The sequence below is a fragment of the Siniperca chuatsi genome, linkage group LG19, assembly GCF_020085105.1.
Source record: "Siniperca chuatsi isolate FFG_IHB_CAS linkage group LG19, ASM2008510v1, whole genome shotgun sequence".
Taxonomy (NCBI): domain Eukaryota; kingdom Metazoa; phylum Chordata; class Actinopteri; order Centrarchiformes; family Sinipercidae; genus Siniperca; species Siniperca chuatsi.
The window spans coordinates 12,120,333-12,137,757 of NC_058060.1; the positions used below are offsets into that span (position 1 = coordinate 12,120,333).

Sequence of the window (17,425 nt, forward strand, 5' to 3'; positions counted from 1 at the left end):
GCATCAACATTGGAGGCCTTTTCCTGTTCATTCAGTTGTGTGTCAAAGTGACATCTGACATCACTTTTACGTTTGACGGATCTTCGGGAAACTATGCATCTCACTTCCTTAATCTGTCAATTTCAAAAACACTGATTTGCCAAGAGGGAGTACTACATTTATAGGTCAGGGAAGATGACATACTGTCTTTGGAACTCTGTCTCTTAGGAGCTACATTCATATTGCAACTAATTTGTAATAATGATTTATATTCATTGGCAACTTTTGTCCCCAACGTAGGAGGTAGTGTGATGTTCTTATAGCACAGTGAAAAGTTGCAGCGTGAAAATTGGCGTGGATGGATTGGTTTGGTGTTTCACTTCAACATCGTAGACTAGCATTTGTGTCCCTTCCCATGCTGTAATTCAGTGTGTTTTAAACATTTGATATAGTTTTTTTTGTTTGTTAGTGATCTTTCTCTTCTGTTTTATTTGCCTAAACATAATCCTAAATATATAAATCACAATTTAGTTGCCACCAGTGGATATTGAAGGGAAAACAAACAACAATGCCAGTGAAAAAAAGTTGTCTTCATAGGTTCACAAAAATGTAATTGTTTCCCCCAAAGCATACAAAGCAAATACAAAATAGTTTTATTTCATTGACATTTTTAGGCAAAACTGCTGGATTTTGTTTCTGAGTGACCGAAGTTGTACATCATTTTTCATGTACAAAATATGTGTTTACTGCTTTCTTGATTTAAGCAAACATTTTAGTTTGTCATTGATTTGACTGACTTAATAAAAAAAATTTGTATTATAGAAAGAAAACTGCTTGGTTCTACTGTCAGCTTGTTAAAACACACTGTTTGATCCTGCTGTGCTGTTATTCTTGCAGAAGAAAGTGAATTTCCTGTGGTCTTATGTGAATGACCTCGCAGAACAGAACCAGGTGCTGGTTCAGACCATTGAGGATCTACAGAAGGAAGCTGACCACAAGGTTTCCAATTGGGGAATGAAGCTACGCACTTCTGATCGTATTTTGGATGTAAGGTTTTACAAATGTTTTTATAACTATTGGGCTTAATGAAGTAGTTGGCCAAGATATAGAACATAAACAAAAATCATTGTTTCCTTTGATTTTTCTGTATTTTAAACAAATTTACAGTAATCTTTATGGTATTTATTTCCTTAAAAGATATTAGTATCTCCAGGAGAACCATCTGCAGGGAATACACTCCCTATGACAAATGCTCTCAATACATAAAGAGCTTTAGAATGGTTTTAGAGACATGCTTCACAGTATACCCACAACTGTACATGCAGATAATATTCTCTTGAAAAACTTTTTCTGATAAAGCACAAGTTTGGAAATTTAGATTGTATTATGTATAGTATATTTTGGAGCATGGAACCTACAACCTGAAGATACCCACGACTCCCCTTGTGTGTGCCCACACGTATGAAACAAGAGCATGAAATACTTGTAAGCTCAAAGAAAATGTACAAGAAAAACTGGGCTCAACTGTCCAGGGGAAACCCAGCAAAGATTTGCAACATGAACTTCGGGTGCAAAGTGTCTTTTTGGATATATACAGATAAATGTACTTCCTTTCATATTACCTTCCTGTTTAACCAAGGACATTTATTTAGTGTTCTGCAAAAAGTGGAGCAGCATATGTTAATGGAATGAAATGCCTACTCATAGAGAGCATCTATACAAATATCAAGCATGCATAAACACGACAGTGGTAAGAATTTATTTAAAGAAAGAAAACAAGAGAGACAGAAAAAGAGAGAGAATAACAGCTTATGGCTTTCTATTCTATTATGCAGCACCATTGTCTCCAAGATCTTTTGTTTGTGTACACTACTCGAGGCCAAGGCCTCTTCGACTTTACAGAATCCAATCAGTGGAGATCACAATGAATATGGTTAACAGTTAAGTCTATGAAAATCCCTCTTTGTTTAGACAGAATAATATCACTATATAGAATAATGACAGTATAGAAAAGCAATTAGGACGAGCATGGAGCGGTGCAACAGTTTTCTGTTTTGAAACACAATGGCAAGAATTCTTTGTTGAGACCTGGTGTTAAAGATACAGTGAACTCTGTGGGAAGCTGCATGTAAACTTAAAGGAGTTAAGCAGAGAAAGGTCCTCTGTTATTATCTTTTAGGTTTGTGGCCCCCAACATTTTCTGGAGGAAACCACAAATTATCATTCATTCCTAGTGGACTGGGAGTGGAAAGCTGAGTGCAAAAATGCTCTACCAATGTGTTTTTTTTTTTTCGTTTTTTGTTTCAAGATTGCATCAACACCAGGCAGTACTATAAAGACATCGTTATCACTTGATGTAGTGACCTTATGGTATTGTTCCATTTCAGTTATGACCAGGCTTCTATCAATATTCGCTCTTCTGAGTGGATTTTGCACACAGAAAAGTAATTATGGCTTATTGTACCTCAAAGTACTTATCTGCTATTATGGAGAAGGTCAGAGGGCTAGCTTTGTATGCTCTTTACACTGGCAACAAAGGTACATGTAATACTATGCTTTGCATTTCTCAACATTCAAAGCTGTAGATTTTGAACTTTCATCAATTTAAAACTCCATTTTCTTCAATGGCATTGCTTTAGCAACAACAAATACCAGCATGTTCGTAGTTTCTCTTCCATAGGGCTTTCTCAGATGCCTTTACTGAATAGGCTGTATAATACATATGTTTCTTGCAGGCTATGGCACAACAAATGCCTACTGAATGGTGAGAATGGCCAAGATTAGTTTCCAGATGTGTAATTTTAGGCACTTTACCAATTTATTTGGCTCTGTATTGCAGATTAATGGGTAAAAGGTGAAGAAAAAATAGATTAAATGACATTCTCTTAGTTGCCAAGAGTCCTTCAGTTCATCCGTTTGCACACTTTTGTTATTGTTTGTGACAACGACAGCTTGGCAACCAAAGAGACACAGCTTGAGGGAACCTAATAGTTTGTTGCCGTGCTATCGACCTATCTTCTGAGCTTTTAAATCTCCATTTTCACCTGTCTTAAATGATGCTCTCACCGTCTGTTTATGTTACTTTGTATGTTTTCGAGGTCTAGATTGGTAAACAAATACAAACAAATGGACTGCCTCACTCAACAGTCTATTAGGATAGTCAGGGGACAACAGTGTGTTTCTGCTCTGATGTCCATAATGTGAAATCCAATCAAATGAAGAGCATTTAGAGCTACTTATGGACCGTTCTACCATGTAAACGATGCAATGAGCTCTGTAATAGGAGCTTGGCTAACGTCTGATTGAATCGTAGTGCATGGTCTTGTTGACGCACAATAGGGTTGAACTGTAATGGACACTAAACAGAGTTTGTTTTGTGGTCATAATATCATGAAATCCAAGGCTTGTATTGTCTGAACTAGACTGCTGCAATTAGCCTGTTGTCTATTTATCATCCATAGGCAGACGGATATAGCATCATCTTGTTCCCCACGTACAATATAAAACTGAATTAAACAGTACTTGGTGAATAATTTTGAACATCTGTTTTAACCCGTAGTACCCTTTAAGTGGTTACAGGACAATACCTTCAGTATGTGGAAGTTCAGACAACTATAGGGAATCATTTTAAAATCCATTCAACTTCTCTAATTTTAATAGCAATGAGACACTATTGTCCTGACTTGGTAAACCCCACTGAATTGGTGCTCCACCCAGGTTAAAACTTACATTAGTAATTCTGTGCAGATACTATATGACCAAGGTCTTAATATTGATGTTCAAGTATGCTGTAGCAACAAGCTCTAACGGCAAAGGATTTCATTCTCTCTAGTAGAGTAGTATTCACTGACACAGATGTATAGTTGGTTGTCCCAGTGGCAGCTGGACAGATAATCTGTATTAGTGTGAGGATGTAGACTTCCAATCCTAGTGGTGCACTTGCCAGTATCAGTTTCTATAGTTAGCTAGCTTTCCAGCAGGTGAAAAAACTTACGGAAAATGCTGAACTATCTTTTTGTCATTCGGTTAATAAAAAGCATTATTGTGAGTGCTGAGGAATTTTTTTGGAAACTTCTAGGAAACGTCCCTGTAGTCATTTCCTTCAATCTTCTGGGTTATACTCTCATTGGAGAGTTATTTTGGAACCTTAAGGATTAGCAATCATATAATGTAATAAAACTGGCACTTTATTGATCTCTGTAGACATATTCTTTTCCACTTGCGTTATTCCAGAATAATTCCAGGATTAACACAGTAACACTCCTGAGGGGAGTGTACACGTGAAAAGATTTCATGGATTTTATATAATTTTACTTCCTTATTGTTGGTCAGTCATCTGGCTCTAATAATTTAGTTTCTCTCAATGACTTCTTCAGGACTTGAACCCTGGAGCAAAGTGTGTGTGCTCTGTGCTCTGAGAAGAGAGATCTGAGGTCCAACTTGAACCCTGTTACACAATTCATCCAGCATAGTGGACACATGCACAACCTTGATGTGTCTTATTTCTTTCTTTTCTCTTATCTCTTGGTCTTCATGTCTGTGTTCAATTGTATCAATGTGTTTTTTGCTTCCATCAGTTGATATGTCTTTGTATGTATTGGCAATTTTGCGTGTGTGTGCATTATGTGCAGTCTTTCTGTGTGTGTGTTTGTCTGTTGGGTAGATTTTTTAATTCCCAGAGTTTAGCCTCTGGCCTGCAGGGCAGTATGGGGGACTGTGAAGGTCTGAGGGGGTTCAGTGTAGATCAGAACAGATCATTAGGGATCATTTGGGATCACTGGCCCTCTCTTTGATCCACTCATCCTGTCATCTCACCATTCCCACTCAATTCTCAAATTATTACCGTACCAGGCATAGTCAAAACACCCACGTTAGTAAACACTTTTTTGAGACTCTGTGTGTGCACTGGAGATGCGTGGTATTCTCTTGTGCTGCGGCTTAAATAGGAAGTATCCCATTTGCAATGCTTGTTAGCTTTCCTTGTTTATAAAAGACAGGTTTAACAAAGAAGACCTCATTTCTTTTGTTTCTGAGAAGAAACAAATAGGTTATAACAAGTGTTGACTACAAATTTGCTAAATGAATGCCGGGAATATCTCCAGCTGTGATGAGAGTCTTCAATTTTTTTGTGTGATTCAAAAAGTGACTATTTATGACATTCCCCATAAACAACAGAACAGGGAATCTTAAGGCCCAGGAATCAAATGAGAAAATTGGTCTCATGACTTAGTCCATGCTAATAAGAACATCATTTTCCCTGTCATGTGGAGCACCCTGCATAGCAGCACTCTTAAGACCCATTTTGTTTCCCTGACTGTACTTCAACAAAACAGTACATAAAAGATGTAAGCTATGGTGTAGCTGTTGGATAAAAATGTCTTGATCTCCAAAAGAGGAACATTTCAGGAATCAACAAAACATCCTTATTTTCACAATGACCACAACTTTTGCCCGTTTTCCCAGCAATTCAGCAAGGTCAATTCTAATAACATTATTGATATATTTTATTTGCTATAGCTATGAGATAATTAGACTGGCTAGCCTGTATATCTGCCTGACATCATGCAAAAAAGCAGTTGCTCCAAACCTGGCTGACCCTGCAGTGACTGCTCTGCTCAAGTCAATGAGAGAAGGTGGAAACTCAATTCAGGTCTGCATTAAAAACAGTCTCTGAACTGTATGACCTTTATCACCCCCCTCCCCTCTCTCTTTCACACACACATACATACATTTGCTTGTGTAGCAGCTGCTTGGAGGGAGAGCAGGAGTGAGAGTGAGAAAGAGAGAGCAGGGGAGGTCAGGGGGTTGCGGTGGTTGACTATGCTAATGCTGTTGTTAATGACTTTGCTGTGAGTGATAATTGATCGTCTTCATTACCATATTAACTTCACTGCCCCCACCCTTCCCAGACCCCCTCAAACCCCCAGTCTCTCTCTATGCAGTAATGGATGCCCCCGTTTGATCCTTCAAATAATGAACTAATTAGCTTAATTAAAATCAATACAGGTGCCAATACCAGGTTAGACATTTCAGGGATGCCGTCTCTATCTGCAGGGAAAGGAATTTTCAGAAAGAGAGGGTGAGGGAGGATAGATGGCAGGAAGTAAGAGTAGCAATGTATAAACAACAGGAAGGTGAGGGGAAGGAAGGTGAGGTGCAAGAGGAAGAAAAGCAAGAAATAGAGACACACAGACGGGGACAGACAGAAGAAGAGGAAGCAGTTATTTGAAAAGAGAGAATGAGATGAACAAAAATATTGTGAGATCAAACAAAGCGGAAGTAAGTGGGATGATATGAGTTGTAAGTTTAATGATGGTAAAATCTAAGAGGTAAAATGTAAAAATGAGTGGACAAGGGCAAAGACAAAAAAGCATGAGAGAAAGAGACAGAAAATATCAGAGGAAAGGCGGGAGCCAAAGAGAGGGGATACTAAACGAGAAAGAGAGAGAGGGCGAAAGAGGTTCCTAATGCTGATTTATGAGTGCTTGACGGTCGTTAGCTGGAATAAATGGCTTGTAGGAGTGGCTGCAGCATTACTCCCTGTACAGGATACTAAGTGCATTGTAAGGTCAGCCATAAGGCCAAACTTACATATGTAGTGCTCTGCCCTTGTAAACCTTTGTTAATATATCAGCCACAGGATGGAACTGTAACTAGTCCATCTGATACGCTGGAATGACTGTAGCTCCCTAACCTGTATGGTAATTATTTCATTTCATTTTTTTTTTAAACAACACAAAAGGTTAGTGGACAGGACTTTAATAGTTGGACAACACAAAAATTAAAAGCACCTACCGTGTTTGTGATGAATGTGATTTGCTACAACGTAGTGCTGAAATGATTAGTCAATTAATTTAGCTGATTAGCTGATTGTCAGAAAGTTAATCTATAACAATTTTATTCACCAATTTATAATTTAAGTCACATATTAAATAAATATGGGCTGGTTACATGTTCTCAAATGTGAGGATTTGCTGCTTTCATTATAAAGGGAATCTTGGATATTAGTTGGCCAAAACAAGCAATTTGAAGATGTCACTTTGGGCACTGTGAAATTGTGATTGGTATTTTCACTGTTTTCTGACATTTTATAAACTAATTATGTATAGATAAATAAATAAAAAGACAATTAATCGCTAGAAATAGAAACAGATTCATTGATAATAAAAATAATAAAGTTAGTCATTTGCAACCCTCCTACAGTCCATGCTAATGCTTTAGCATTTTGGGCTATATCTTGCAGACTGAACCTGCTAGCTGTGGAGCAATATAAAAGCACTGTAGCACACCATTTGCTGAGTGTAAAAATGCTTCTTCTTCCAATGGACAGAAGGCAGGTTCATAAAAAATAAGTTTATTGTGCAAATGTTTTGCATAATCTATAAACCAGGCAGACATCTGCCATTGTTGGTTTGGTATCACCTCCCTAGGTTATAAGTAAGGTTTACATACATTCTCCCAATCGTTTTTGTAATGGATCTGTGTTGTAGGAAAAGTTTATATTTCAAAGCACCTGCCAGTAGCATTTTAAACATGATAACTTTGTGACCACTTGAGTCCCTTTACAATCAAGTCTTGCATCACAGTTATAAATACGACTCCTACTCTGCAGATTGGACAGATAGGACAAATGTATTTTCAGAAGATGTCATAAGAAACCCAGAATGTAGAATGTAGAATGTAGAATGGAATAAACTTGTGTGGGTATATACTGTACATTTATATATGGGTTCATTGAGTGCATTTTGATGCCAATGCCTTATCTTTTCAATATGGCACAGAAAAAAGCCCTAAATGTAAGGCAGCAGATGTGTGTGTTTTTCCTGTAGGCTATCATCATAGTTGCATCACTCATTACACTTGCTTCAAGCTCACGATGGACTAAATTAAAGTCCACATTTTTAGTACACACTCACTCTAAACATGTAAGCTTTGACATAGCAGAACAAGGCGCTGGCGTGTTCCTTTCCGTCACCATCACCATGAGTCGCATCCTCCAATTTTTTTCATTCCTCGCTTTCTGCACTGATCTGGTGACTCAGGCACACACGTTCCTGCTTTTGTTTTTTCTCGTCTGTTGCTTTCAGTTGACCTAGCTCCAGACAAAAGGAATGGAGGGGAGTGGAAAAATTGAATGATTGCGTAAATGGAGGGCTATTTTCAGATAGAAAAGAAACAAGAAACAAGAAAGTGAGGTGGGGAAGAAAAAAAAAGAGCAGGGAAGAGGCGTGGGTGAGGGGCAAGTGGATGAGACTGGAGGAGACAAGAGAATGTGAAAGAGGTTGGAGGCTGGAAACAAAAGAATAGAAACGGAGGGAAAGGAAAGAGGAGCAGTGACAGTGGCGGCGAGAAAGTGAACCGATTCTGTGAATGATGTTGCCATAATACGTTTTATTTGTTTCTTCCTTTCTTACAGTAGAAGTACTGCTACCATTTTTACTTTTAATATTTCCAGTCCTACTATGACTACAAGTACTTCTACTGCTGTTGCCAGTGCTGCAGTATATCTGCTACTACTATTGTCTTTTCTCCATTGTCTAACAGGGAACAGACCCATAGTGGCAGGTTTTGTTTGACTATTTTCCACATCCTTGCCTCCTCTGCTGGAGACTGAGATGTGATCACTTTGGAAGTAACAGTACTACTTGTAATGTTCTAGACAGCTTCTATACGAATTTATTGCATATGCCTGTTCTGTTTGTCTTAAAACAGAGTGAGAAACCTAAGTGAGGTGATGCAACATCCATGTAATGTGCTCTCTATTTCTCTCACTCACCACTCTTTAATGGTATAGTTGTATTACACATAAAAAAACACAGACAGACAGACAGACACACACACACACACACACACACACACACAGAGATATACACATAAGCCCTGCCTGTAACAAATGAGTTTACTGTGGTCATAACCTTCAGAGGGCTCATTATCATAGATCGCAGGCCTTTTCATAAAGCTGAGACCACTGGTGACAGATTACTAACGGGATGGATACACACACACACACACACACACACACACACACACTCACACACACACATGCACACAAATACACACTCACTGTGATCCTTAATGAGACCTTATTCCGGACACCCAACCCAGCTGCCTGTAAATTACAGCCGCCACTCTGCCATACATACTTAATCAGCTAATGTTGTTTTATTCCTTATTATTAATTTGCTCCTGTTTCTGATTTATCTAAAGCGCTCTGCATCACACCAATATTTTGTCTCCTTTGCAGTTGAGAGAGGCAGAGAGAGAGAGTAGGCTGTGTGCTTATTCATGTACTTAGGGGATTGCATCTGTAATGAATGGACTGGTTGTTTAGGCATACATAACGCAGCCTACTACTCACCTTAATAATGTAAGCAGGTCGTAACTCCTTCTAACCCAAGGGTATATAAGGCATGCATACACAGACACACACACACATATTGACACTCCCAAACACACATAGCCTACCTATATTAGCCACTGACCTCTACGTGTGCCAGGTCTTCTCATTATCACATTGCAGCTGCATTGGAATATGAATGTTTTATGATTGGGGGAGAAAATCTTGTGTGTCTTTTGTTTGTATGTCTTAATGTATGCTGTTTGGGGGACACACAACTAAGCCCACTTTATTTTGAATAATAAGAGGTACTACTAAAGATAATATATGCTATAAAATCAGCTGTCGTCATGCTAAAATCAGTAGGATTAATAGATTTCTGTGTTATAACAACACTTTTTGGAGGTCATTACTGTTTAAATACAAAGTAACTTATTTTCATGATGTTCTTTGAAAAGACTGTACAGTGGAGTTAAGAAGGAGGTAGAGGAACTTAACAAGTGTGTCTGTTTTTATCAGTTGTTGTTTCCTGTATTTTAAAGTAGTGTCCTTAAAAGCAACTTGTTCATTTGGCATGGCAGACATAAAGGTAGCCAGTCTGCCTGCATTATGCATCAAATATTAAATTCACATATAATGGATGGAATCTCATCTTCCAATCTGCACCAGCTCCTCTTTTGGATGCTTTTGTGTGTTCTTGTGTGTATATTTTGGTTACTATTTCACCACCCCATATTCTGCATTCACACTGTTGCACACATACACATACTTAAGAACACTAGGGTATGCATAATTGAAACATACACACAAGCTCATACTTTAAGCACACACACACAAACAGCCACACATACACTCACACACAGGGCTATGTGTTGACCTGTGAGTCATTGCTGTCAGCATTGATTTCCTTTTCCCAGAGTGACCCCTGTCACCACAGCGATAGAGTGGCCGATATTTCACCAGTACTACTGGGTCTCTCTCTTTCTCCCAAGCCCCGTTTCTTTTTCTCTCTCTCTGTACTTCCATCTCCTTCTTTATCTTTTCAACTCCTTGTCCATCCCTCTTTTCCTTTGTCCCTGTGTGTTTATTCTCTCTTTTTAATTGTCCTGTGTGGTGAAAAAGCTGGGCCAAGGTAGCTGTTTAACTCTCTTTTGAGCTATGTTCATTACTATTTTTCTTTATGTTCTCTTTTTGTACAGATACAGTTTGAATTGACCTCATAATAACAATGCTTACCTGTATTTCCCACACGTCCTCCGCAGACCAATGTCAGTAAAAGAGACAGAGAGAGACAGTCAGACAGGATAATGGCAGGGGTTATTTGAGTCCAAGCAGTTGTACTGTATCTGAGAATGAACAGAAGACTGCCTGTGTTTGTGTCTGTGTGTACACTTTAATCTAGAAAAGTACTGTCTCTTCATCTCCATGTCCTTCTTTCAGAGCAAGTAACTTCCGGTGCTACTATTGTGTCAAGTATACATATTTTTAAATCCCTAAATTATAAAGTCATTAGAGCAATCAAATTTCATCTTCGAATTCTTTCTTCTATATTTGAAGTTGTCAGCTTTTTGATTAGAGTTTGGTGATTTGTGCGCTGTTGGCCCTGTTTTGAAAACGAGCAAAGCAGAAAAAAGAGGCATTTTTTTCTTTCATCAATTGTTAATACAGTTGCACACTATTTTTTAATTTCTTCTCCTTTTTCCTGTGATGCTGTCGTCATGCTGCAGTGGTCATGCAAATGCAAAGCAATTAGTCAGGGGTGACACACTTCACACCTCTATTCCCATGTACTGTCAAACTTCATCAGTTTACAGCACTTGAGAAAATCACTTTCTACAAAATGATTTTCCTTTATTGAGTGTCTAATTAATAAATAGAAGTCACAGTTGTATTAGGGAGAAGATTTTACTCTCTTTAAATATGTCAGTTAGTTATATTTCAGAAAATCAAGTACAGTATTGTTTTTTCCCTTTAAAAACTATATCATTATGTTGATTAAACTATTAAACCAAAATAATAATCATTGTTGCAAATGCCCCATGTGTTTCTCTCCCAGGTGTCTGAGGTTGATCTGAGGACTTTGTTGCTGGATGAGCTTGTTGGACCTGAGGCTCACATCCCACACAGGTATATATAGCCAGGCATGCTGTATGGCTGATTTCTAATGATTATTAGTTACTCAGCCTCCCTCCTCAACAACAAGGCAACTTTTTTCTCAGGAAAAGTTTACTCTTGACTCAAATAACTAATAACTTCTTTTTAATAACTCCATGAATTGACCACACACACACACACACATACACAGGTCCCCCAGTGTAGAGAAAGGTAATAGAGTTGGCCTCAGGGACTCTGTTTCTCCTTAGGGAGGTTGAGCTCCTTAGGGAGTCACAGCATCACCACTGTCCCCATGGCAATATGCAAATCCCCATGTGATATTTCCCACCATGCATTACTCCAAGGCCCCTAAAGACTGTTTCTACTTTAGACCTTTCTGGAAAGACAGATGTTTATCTTAAGTTTCACACATTTGATAAAACTAATGAAAGAAGCATTTTCTGAATCTCCATTGCTTGCTGAAGCTAAAGTTACCTGGTGACAATTTTCAATATGTTTAGCTGACTGTAAGGTAAGTGCCTATAGCAGCTGGGCAGCAATGAAGAGTGTGATACATTGGTGAAGGATCAGGCACACCCTGTTTTTGTTAGTGAAAACTATTGAAAACATTGAAATCAAATTGACCTAATGTAACACCCATGCACCACAAGTAATAGGTATTCTAGAAGCTGACATTGTAATGTTTAATGTGATTACATAAAATAAATCAATTGATTTCCTAACATAGGGATAATATTACAGTCGATATTTGTTTTTTCAGAAGCTGTTGTGTGAAAAGTAAGAACACATCCATATATGGTCGGAAGTAACCAGTCAGTAGTTTGACAGCCTCAGTGCAGCCAATTAAAGCACCCAGCCAAGCAGGAATCGGTGGTCTGGCACAATGTGGCACAATTGAGTTTGTGGCGGTACAGGGTTTCTTTGCCATTCCTGCGAAAGGCACTGAAGGGCGTGATGGATCCTCAGTCAGCGTACTCGCTGTCAGAGACGCGGGGATTTGCATCACACCTTGAACGTTTTAAATGGCTGCACATATAATAAAAAAAAATGAAATAAATGGAATGAGTAAATCAGGTCTTATGAAATGAAATGACAGGCAGGTTGAAACAGCAGGTGAGTGTGTGTGTGTTTCTTGCCACCAGCGTCAACATTAAACACATCAGATTGAAGCCACCCTCCAGGGTAGCATCACTCAGCCAGGTGTGTGTGTATGTGTGTAAATGTGCGCGTGTGCATGGTGAAACCTAAGTCTTTTATCTACTTTTCCATTTCCTCTGGTTTTTTGTTTATCTACAGATTTATTTATATATTTCTGCTGAAATGGTGTACAAGAACACACACTCACACACATTGATCTATCGATGTATTGATGTGTGAGTGGGTGTCAGTTTTTTATTTTCCATCTCCCTCCAATTTTTTAATTATTTTCCCTTAGTATAATCTCCTGCAGAGTTTTTTACACTTGAGTTAACTTGAGTGCTGTTTTCTTTTGCCAAAAGCAGTCAAAAGTTAGTTAGGTAAAAAAGAAGCTTTGACAGAATATCCTGATTCTCATTTGGGAAAGGTAGGAACTTAACTTATTTCACACTCCAGCAGTATCCCTCAGTGTAACTGTTCTAATTCAAAACTCCAAACTTTTCTTTGTTAACAAAAGTGATAAGATATTTAGGCTTAGGAGACTGGAGGTTCATTATTGTTGCATTATTATTTTCCTCATGGCTTTGCTTGTTTTTCTATTGTCCAGCTGTTTTCCTGACAGTCTCCCGAGTCGTCCCTTACCAATTTCTATTTTGCAAGGACAGTAGTCGATGCATATTACTTTCTATCTCTGTCTCTATCTCTCCCCTCTCTCTTTCTGTCTCTCTCTCCCTCTCTCTCACACTTCTCTCTCAGGACGGGAGGAGGATATGTCTCTTTTTCTCCATATTGACTTTCCCAGGTCAGGCTCCTCTTCTCCTATTAGGCCAAGCTAACTGATCAATACGCGGGCCTGGTGGGCTGCTGTGTGGACATGCAACATGCAGACAGGCATACACAGCGGGCCGTGCCCCGGCCAAGTGGCACACTCATTAATACACACACACACACACACACACACACACACACACATATAGTTCATAATTATACAACTGACTGTAGAAACTATTTCATTCCCATAAACATTTCATAAACATTCCCACAAACTGTAATAAAAAGTCACAAATCGTAACACAACTAATCTAATGATGACTAAATCCATCAATTATGTATAAATCTATAAATCTTCATCTAGTTGGTTGATTCCCTGTCAAATACGAAGATGTAACAAACTCCTACTATCCCCTCAAATCTTCTCCTCTCTTCTCCTCCCCTGCTGTTTTCCCAGCTGGTGAGTTGTGACATCTGCAGTGCTGCGACATGGATAAGCAGCTGCCAGAGATGGAGGGAGGGAGGGAGGGAAGAGGGGAAGGATGGAGAGCCATAGAAGACAATGCAGGAGAGAAGTGAAGAGGGAGGGGGTGCCTAAGAGAGGGGCGAGGGGTGCTGACAACCAGCAACAGTTAGGTGTGCAGCAGGGGTAGACAATTTTGTGTGTGTGTGTGTGTGTGCTTGCATACGCATAAATGTGTATATGTGCATGTCAATGTGTGAGAGCGTGTATCTGTGAATGTACTACTGTATGTGTGCACGTGTGTGTGTTTGTGCGTGTGCATGGCAGCGTGCCAGGCGGTGCCATCTGGCTGCTTGACAGAGCTCTTCTCATTAACAGGGAGGTTAATTGCTGTGGCAGCACCCAGGCTGCGTCAAACATCACCCTGGGGACATGGAGGCAACAGACGATCTACATGTTTGTGTACGCACATGCACAAATGTGTGTGTGTTTGTGTGTTTAAGCATAAAATGTGGCAGTGGAAACCCTAAAACTCTTTTTTCAACATAAAATGGTTAACAACAACCTGCAGTATATTAGCCCTGGCATGTGAAAAGGGCAGCGTAGGGGACTTGTGTCCTGTGTGTGTGCGTGTGTGTGTGTACATGCATGTGTGCATGTGTGTGTTTGTGCATGTATGCCAGGCTACATGCATGTTTATATTATTTGTATGAATTATGTCTTGTTGCTGTAATGATGTAGAAAGAATTGGGTTTACGAAGCCAATGTCTATAGCCCTGAGGGCAAACACACATACATGCTCACACATACGAGCACACACACACACACACACACACACACACACACACTCACACACAGGGCAGGGGGAAGGGGTGGCAATTTGCATGTTATTACTGCATATTCATGACTAATTTTGTTTAGCCTTGCATAATAGGCTTGAGTGACAGCTTGAGATATTGAGAGCCTGCTTTAATATCACACACTCATGGTGATACACACACACACACACACACACACACACACACACACACACACACTCTTCAGTCACATTCAATTGTCCTGCTCTCTCTGTCCACACACTAATCATAACAACACTTATGGCTGTAAATAGGAATTCGCAGTTCATGTGTTGGTTTGACATTGTGTCATTTGTTTAGTATAACTACTGTATTGTATATAACAATATAGTAAATCATATAGCCTCATTTGTTACATGCATAATTATGACCTAATATGCACACACACTGACACCTGCACGCACACACACACACACACACACACACACACGCACACACACACGCACACACACCTTGAATGGCATGAATAAATTTGCATTTTGACTTGTTTCAGGTCAGAATGTGTTGCATGTTTACATATTTATTTTCCCAAAATAAGCAAAAAAGTATAAAATACAGCCTCTACCTGTTGTATTAAATTCAGTTTCATCCATTTATGGTGCAGAAAATAAAACATTATGTACCATTTAGTAATACAAACCAATTATTTTCCTCTTCTATTTTTTAATCTTTGTTGACTACATATTTGCTTGGTGTGTGTGCATTTGTGTGTTTTTAAAAAGAATACTTGGCCAAGACAAAATGATGTTCCTTATCTCAGTTAGTGAGTGTTTTATGTAGTACAAATATGCATGTACACACACATATACACACGGCACTTTAAACCCACCACCCCACTGTGCAGGTGAAAATAGGGATGAAATTGGCTGCAGTTACTTTTCATTCAAAACCCTCTTTCGATTTTCAACTCGTTCCCATTTCAGACCATTCGTCTCTAAAGAATCTCTCCTAAATTTGAGGTGATTTAAGTATTTGTCCACCAGACTGACAGGGAAATAAGTTTTGAAAATGCTAATAAATAGACCTAGCTTTTTCCCTACATCTAAAAGGCCCTAAAATAATAAGAAAAATCTCATTATAATGCAACTGTATAGGGTTTTGTCCTTTGTAAAAGTTGAAATTTGTGTATATCTATAGGGAAAGATTGTCTTTGTCCACGCATTTATGTACATCTAAAGGCTTCAGTGCATGGTTAGGAGTGCACACAGTTTTTGTACATTCTTTTTTAAACAGATTTTCACAGTGAAATGCTCAGCAAAGTGATAATTCATAACAAAGGAACACTGTAGTTAGAGTGGAATAAAAAAAATGAAGTGAATTGATAGCACAGGAGCACACACTTTCCCATTCTCTTCTAGAGACAGAAACAGACTATAATCTAAAGTCAGTTTTTTCACACTCTCCTCTGTGGCTTTTACTCCATTTGACTGAAACGTTGTTTTTTTTTCCTGAAGTGAAAGATTTAACTCTCAGCGCTCTCTATCCACTCACATGTCACTTTTGTCAAATCTTGCCTTTCCTTCGCTGCTTGGTGCGAACATGTAGACACGCTTGATCAAATGTGAGTTTAACATTTTTAATCTGCGCAAAGTTTCATCAGAATAACTCATCTCATGAGGCTTGTAAATATGAAATTGTGTGTGTGTGTGTGTGTGTGTACACAGTACTGTGTGATCTGTTTTTTTCTCCTTCCATCTTGGGTATGTGACAGCTGTCACTGGTGACTCAGAAAGGTGTCTGGGCAGAGTTAACGTATTTTCACCGCTGGGAAACACACACACATACACACTCACACACACAGACACATATCAGCTCCAGCTGCTGTCACCTAGCACAAATTTCACCAGGCTCAGCATCTCTTTGCTGCTTTTAAATTTGATTTTTTTATGAATCACATTGTATACAGACTGCATGCAGTTTACATAGCGGTTTGCTTATTTATTCATTTCTTATTCTATGTTAGAAAGCATTACATGAATTGATTAAACATCTTAATTATCCATCAAGGTTCATTCAGGGTCAGTTTTGTGATAGGGTTCTCATGTGTAACATTTCTGTCATTTCAAATACAGTAAACCAGTATAAAGACTGGCCTTGAAAATAATAATTTACAGTACATCGCCATATGCTGTGTTTAGATCTTTCATGTTATTTGTCGATCAGCATTTACTGTTTACTGTATATATGATGATAATGAGCTTTTCACCTCTGTAATTCACATCACATTTTTACACATACTGGAAATTGTACTAGTGAATAAATCAGTACTCGATCATGTAACATTTTTGGGTTTTACGTTCACCTGTTTTTTCCTGTAATTCTTCTTTGTCATCTATCATCATCTCCCTCCTTTTCTCTCTGTCTTTCTGCTGTAGTACTGGGTCCTTGGCCCAGAATGCATCTGAGTTAGAAGACCTGAAAATCCAGTTGCAAACCAAAGATATGGTCATCTCTTATCTGGAGAGGAAGCACAGAGAGAATTTCCAGCAAAAGAAAAAGGTAATCCACTGGACTTTGAGCTTATTAACAAAGGATAAACTACAGGATCACACCAAAAAAATGTCATCAACATTTTGTGAACACATCTGCCTATTGGTAAAGATAAGATAATTACAGTTTTTGAAAAATTCTCAATTTTAATTGAATACAGTATATTACATATGCCTACATATATTTGGACTGACTTTCCTTATTTCAAGATGTTGTCACAGGTTTACAGGTACTTCCTAAAATAAGTAAGCCTGCAATGTAAACAAAGACATTGAA

General features: G+C 38.6%; 1 protein-coding gene across 14 annotated transcripts in view; it reads left to right on the plus strand.

Annotated features, from left to right (window-relative positions):
- Positions 1–17,425, plus strand: part of LOC122866771 (golgin subfamily A member 6-like protein 22) — a 147,932-nt gene that overhangs the window by 2,954 nt on the left and 127,553 nt on the right. For 13 of the 14 annotated variants that reach the window (XR_006375807.1, XR_006375805.1, XR_006375806.1 and 10 more), the window contains 3 exons: positions 877–1,026; positions 11,373–11,443; positions 17,035–17,158. Coding sequence is in view for 11 of the 14 variants with exons in the window: in XM_044176859.1 (XP_044032794.1) it covers positions 877–1,026; positions 11,373–11,443; positions 17,035–17,158 (345 nt within the window). In the remaining 3 variants the exon portion in view is untranslated. The remainder of the gene's footprint in view (positions 1–876; positions 1,027–11,372; positions 11,444–17,034; positions 17,159–17,425) is intronic. The other variant, XM_044176865.1, reaches the window with a different exon arrangement.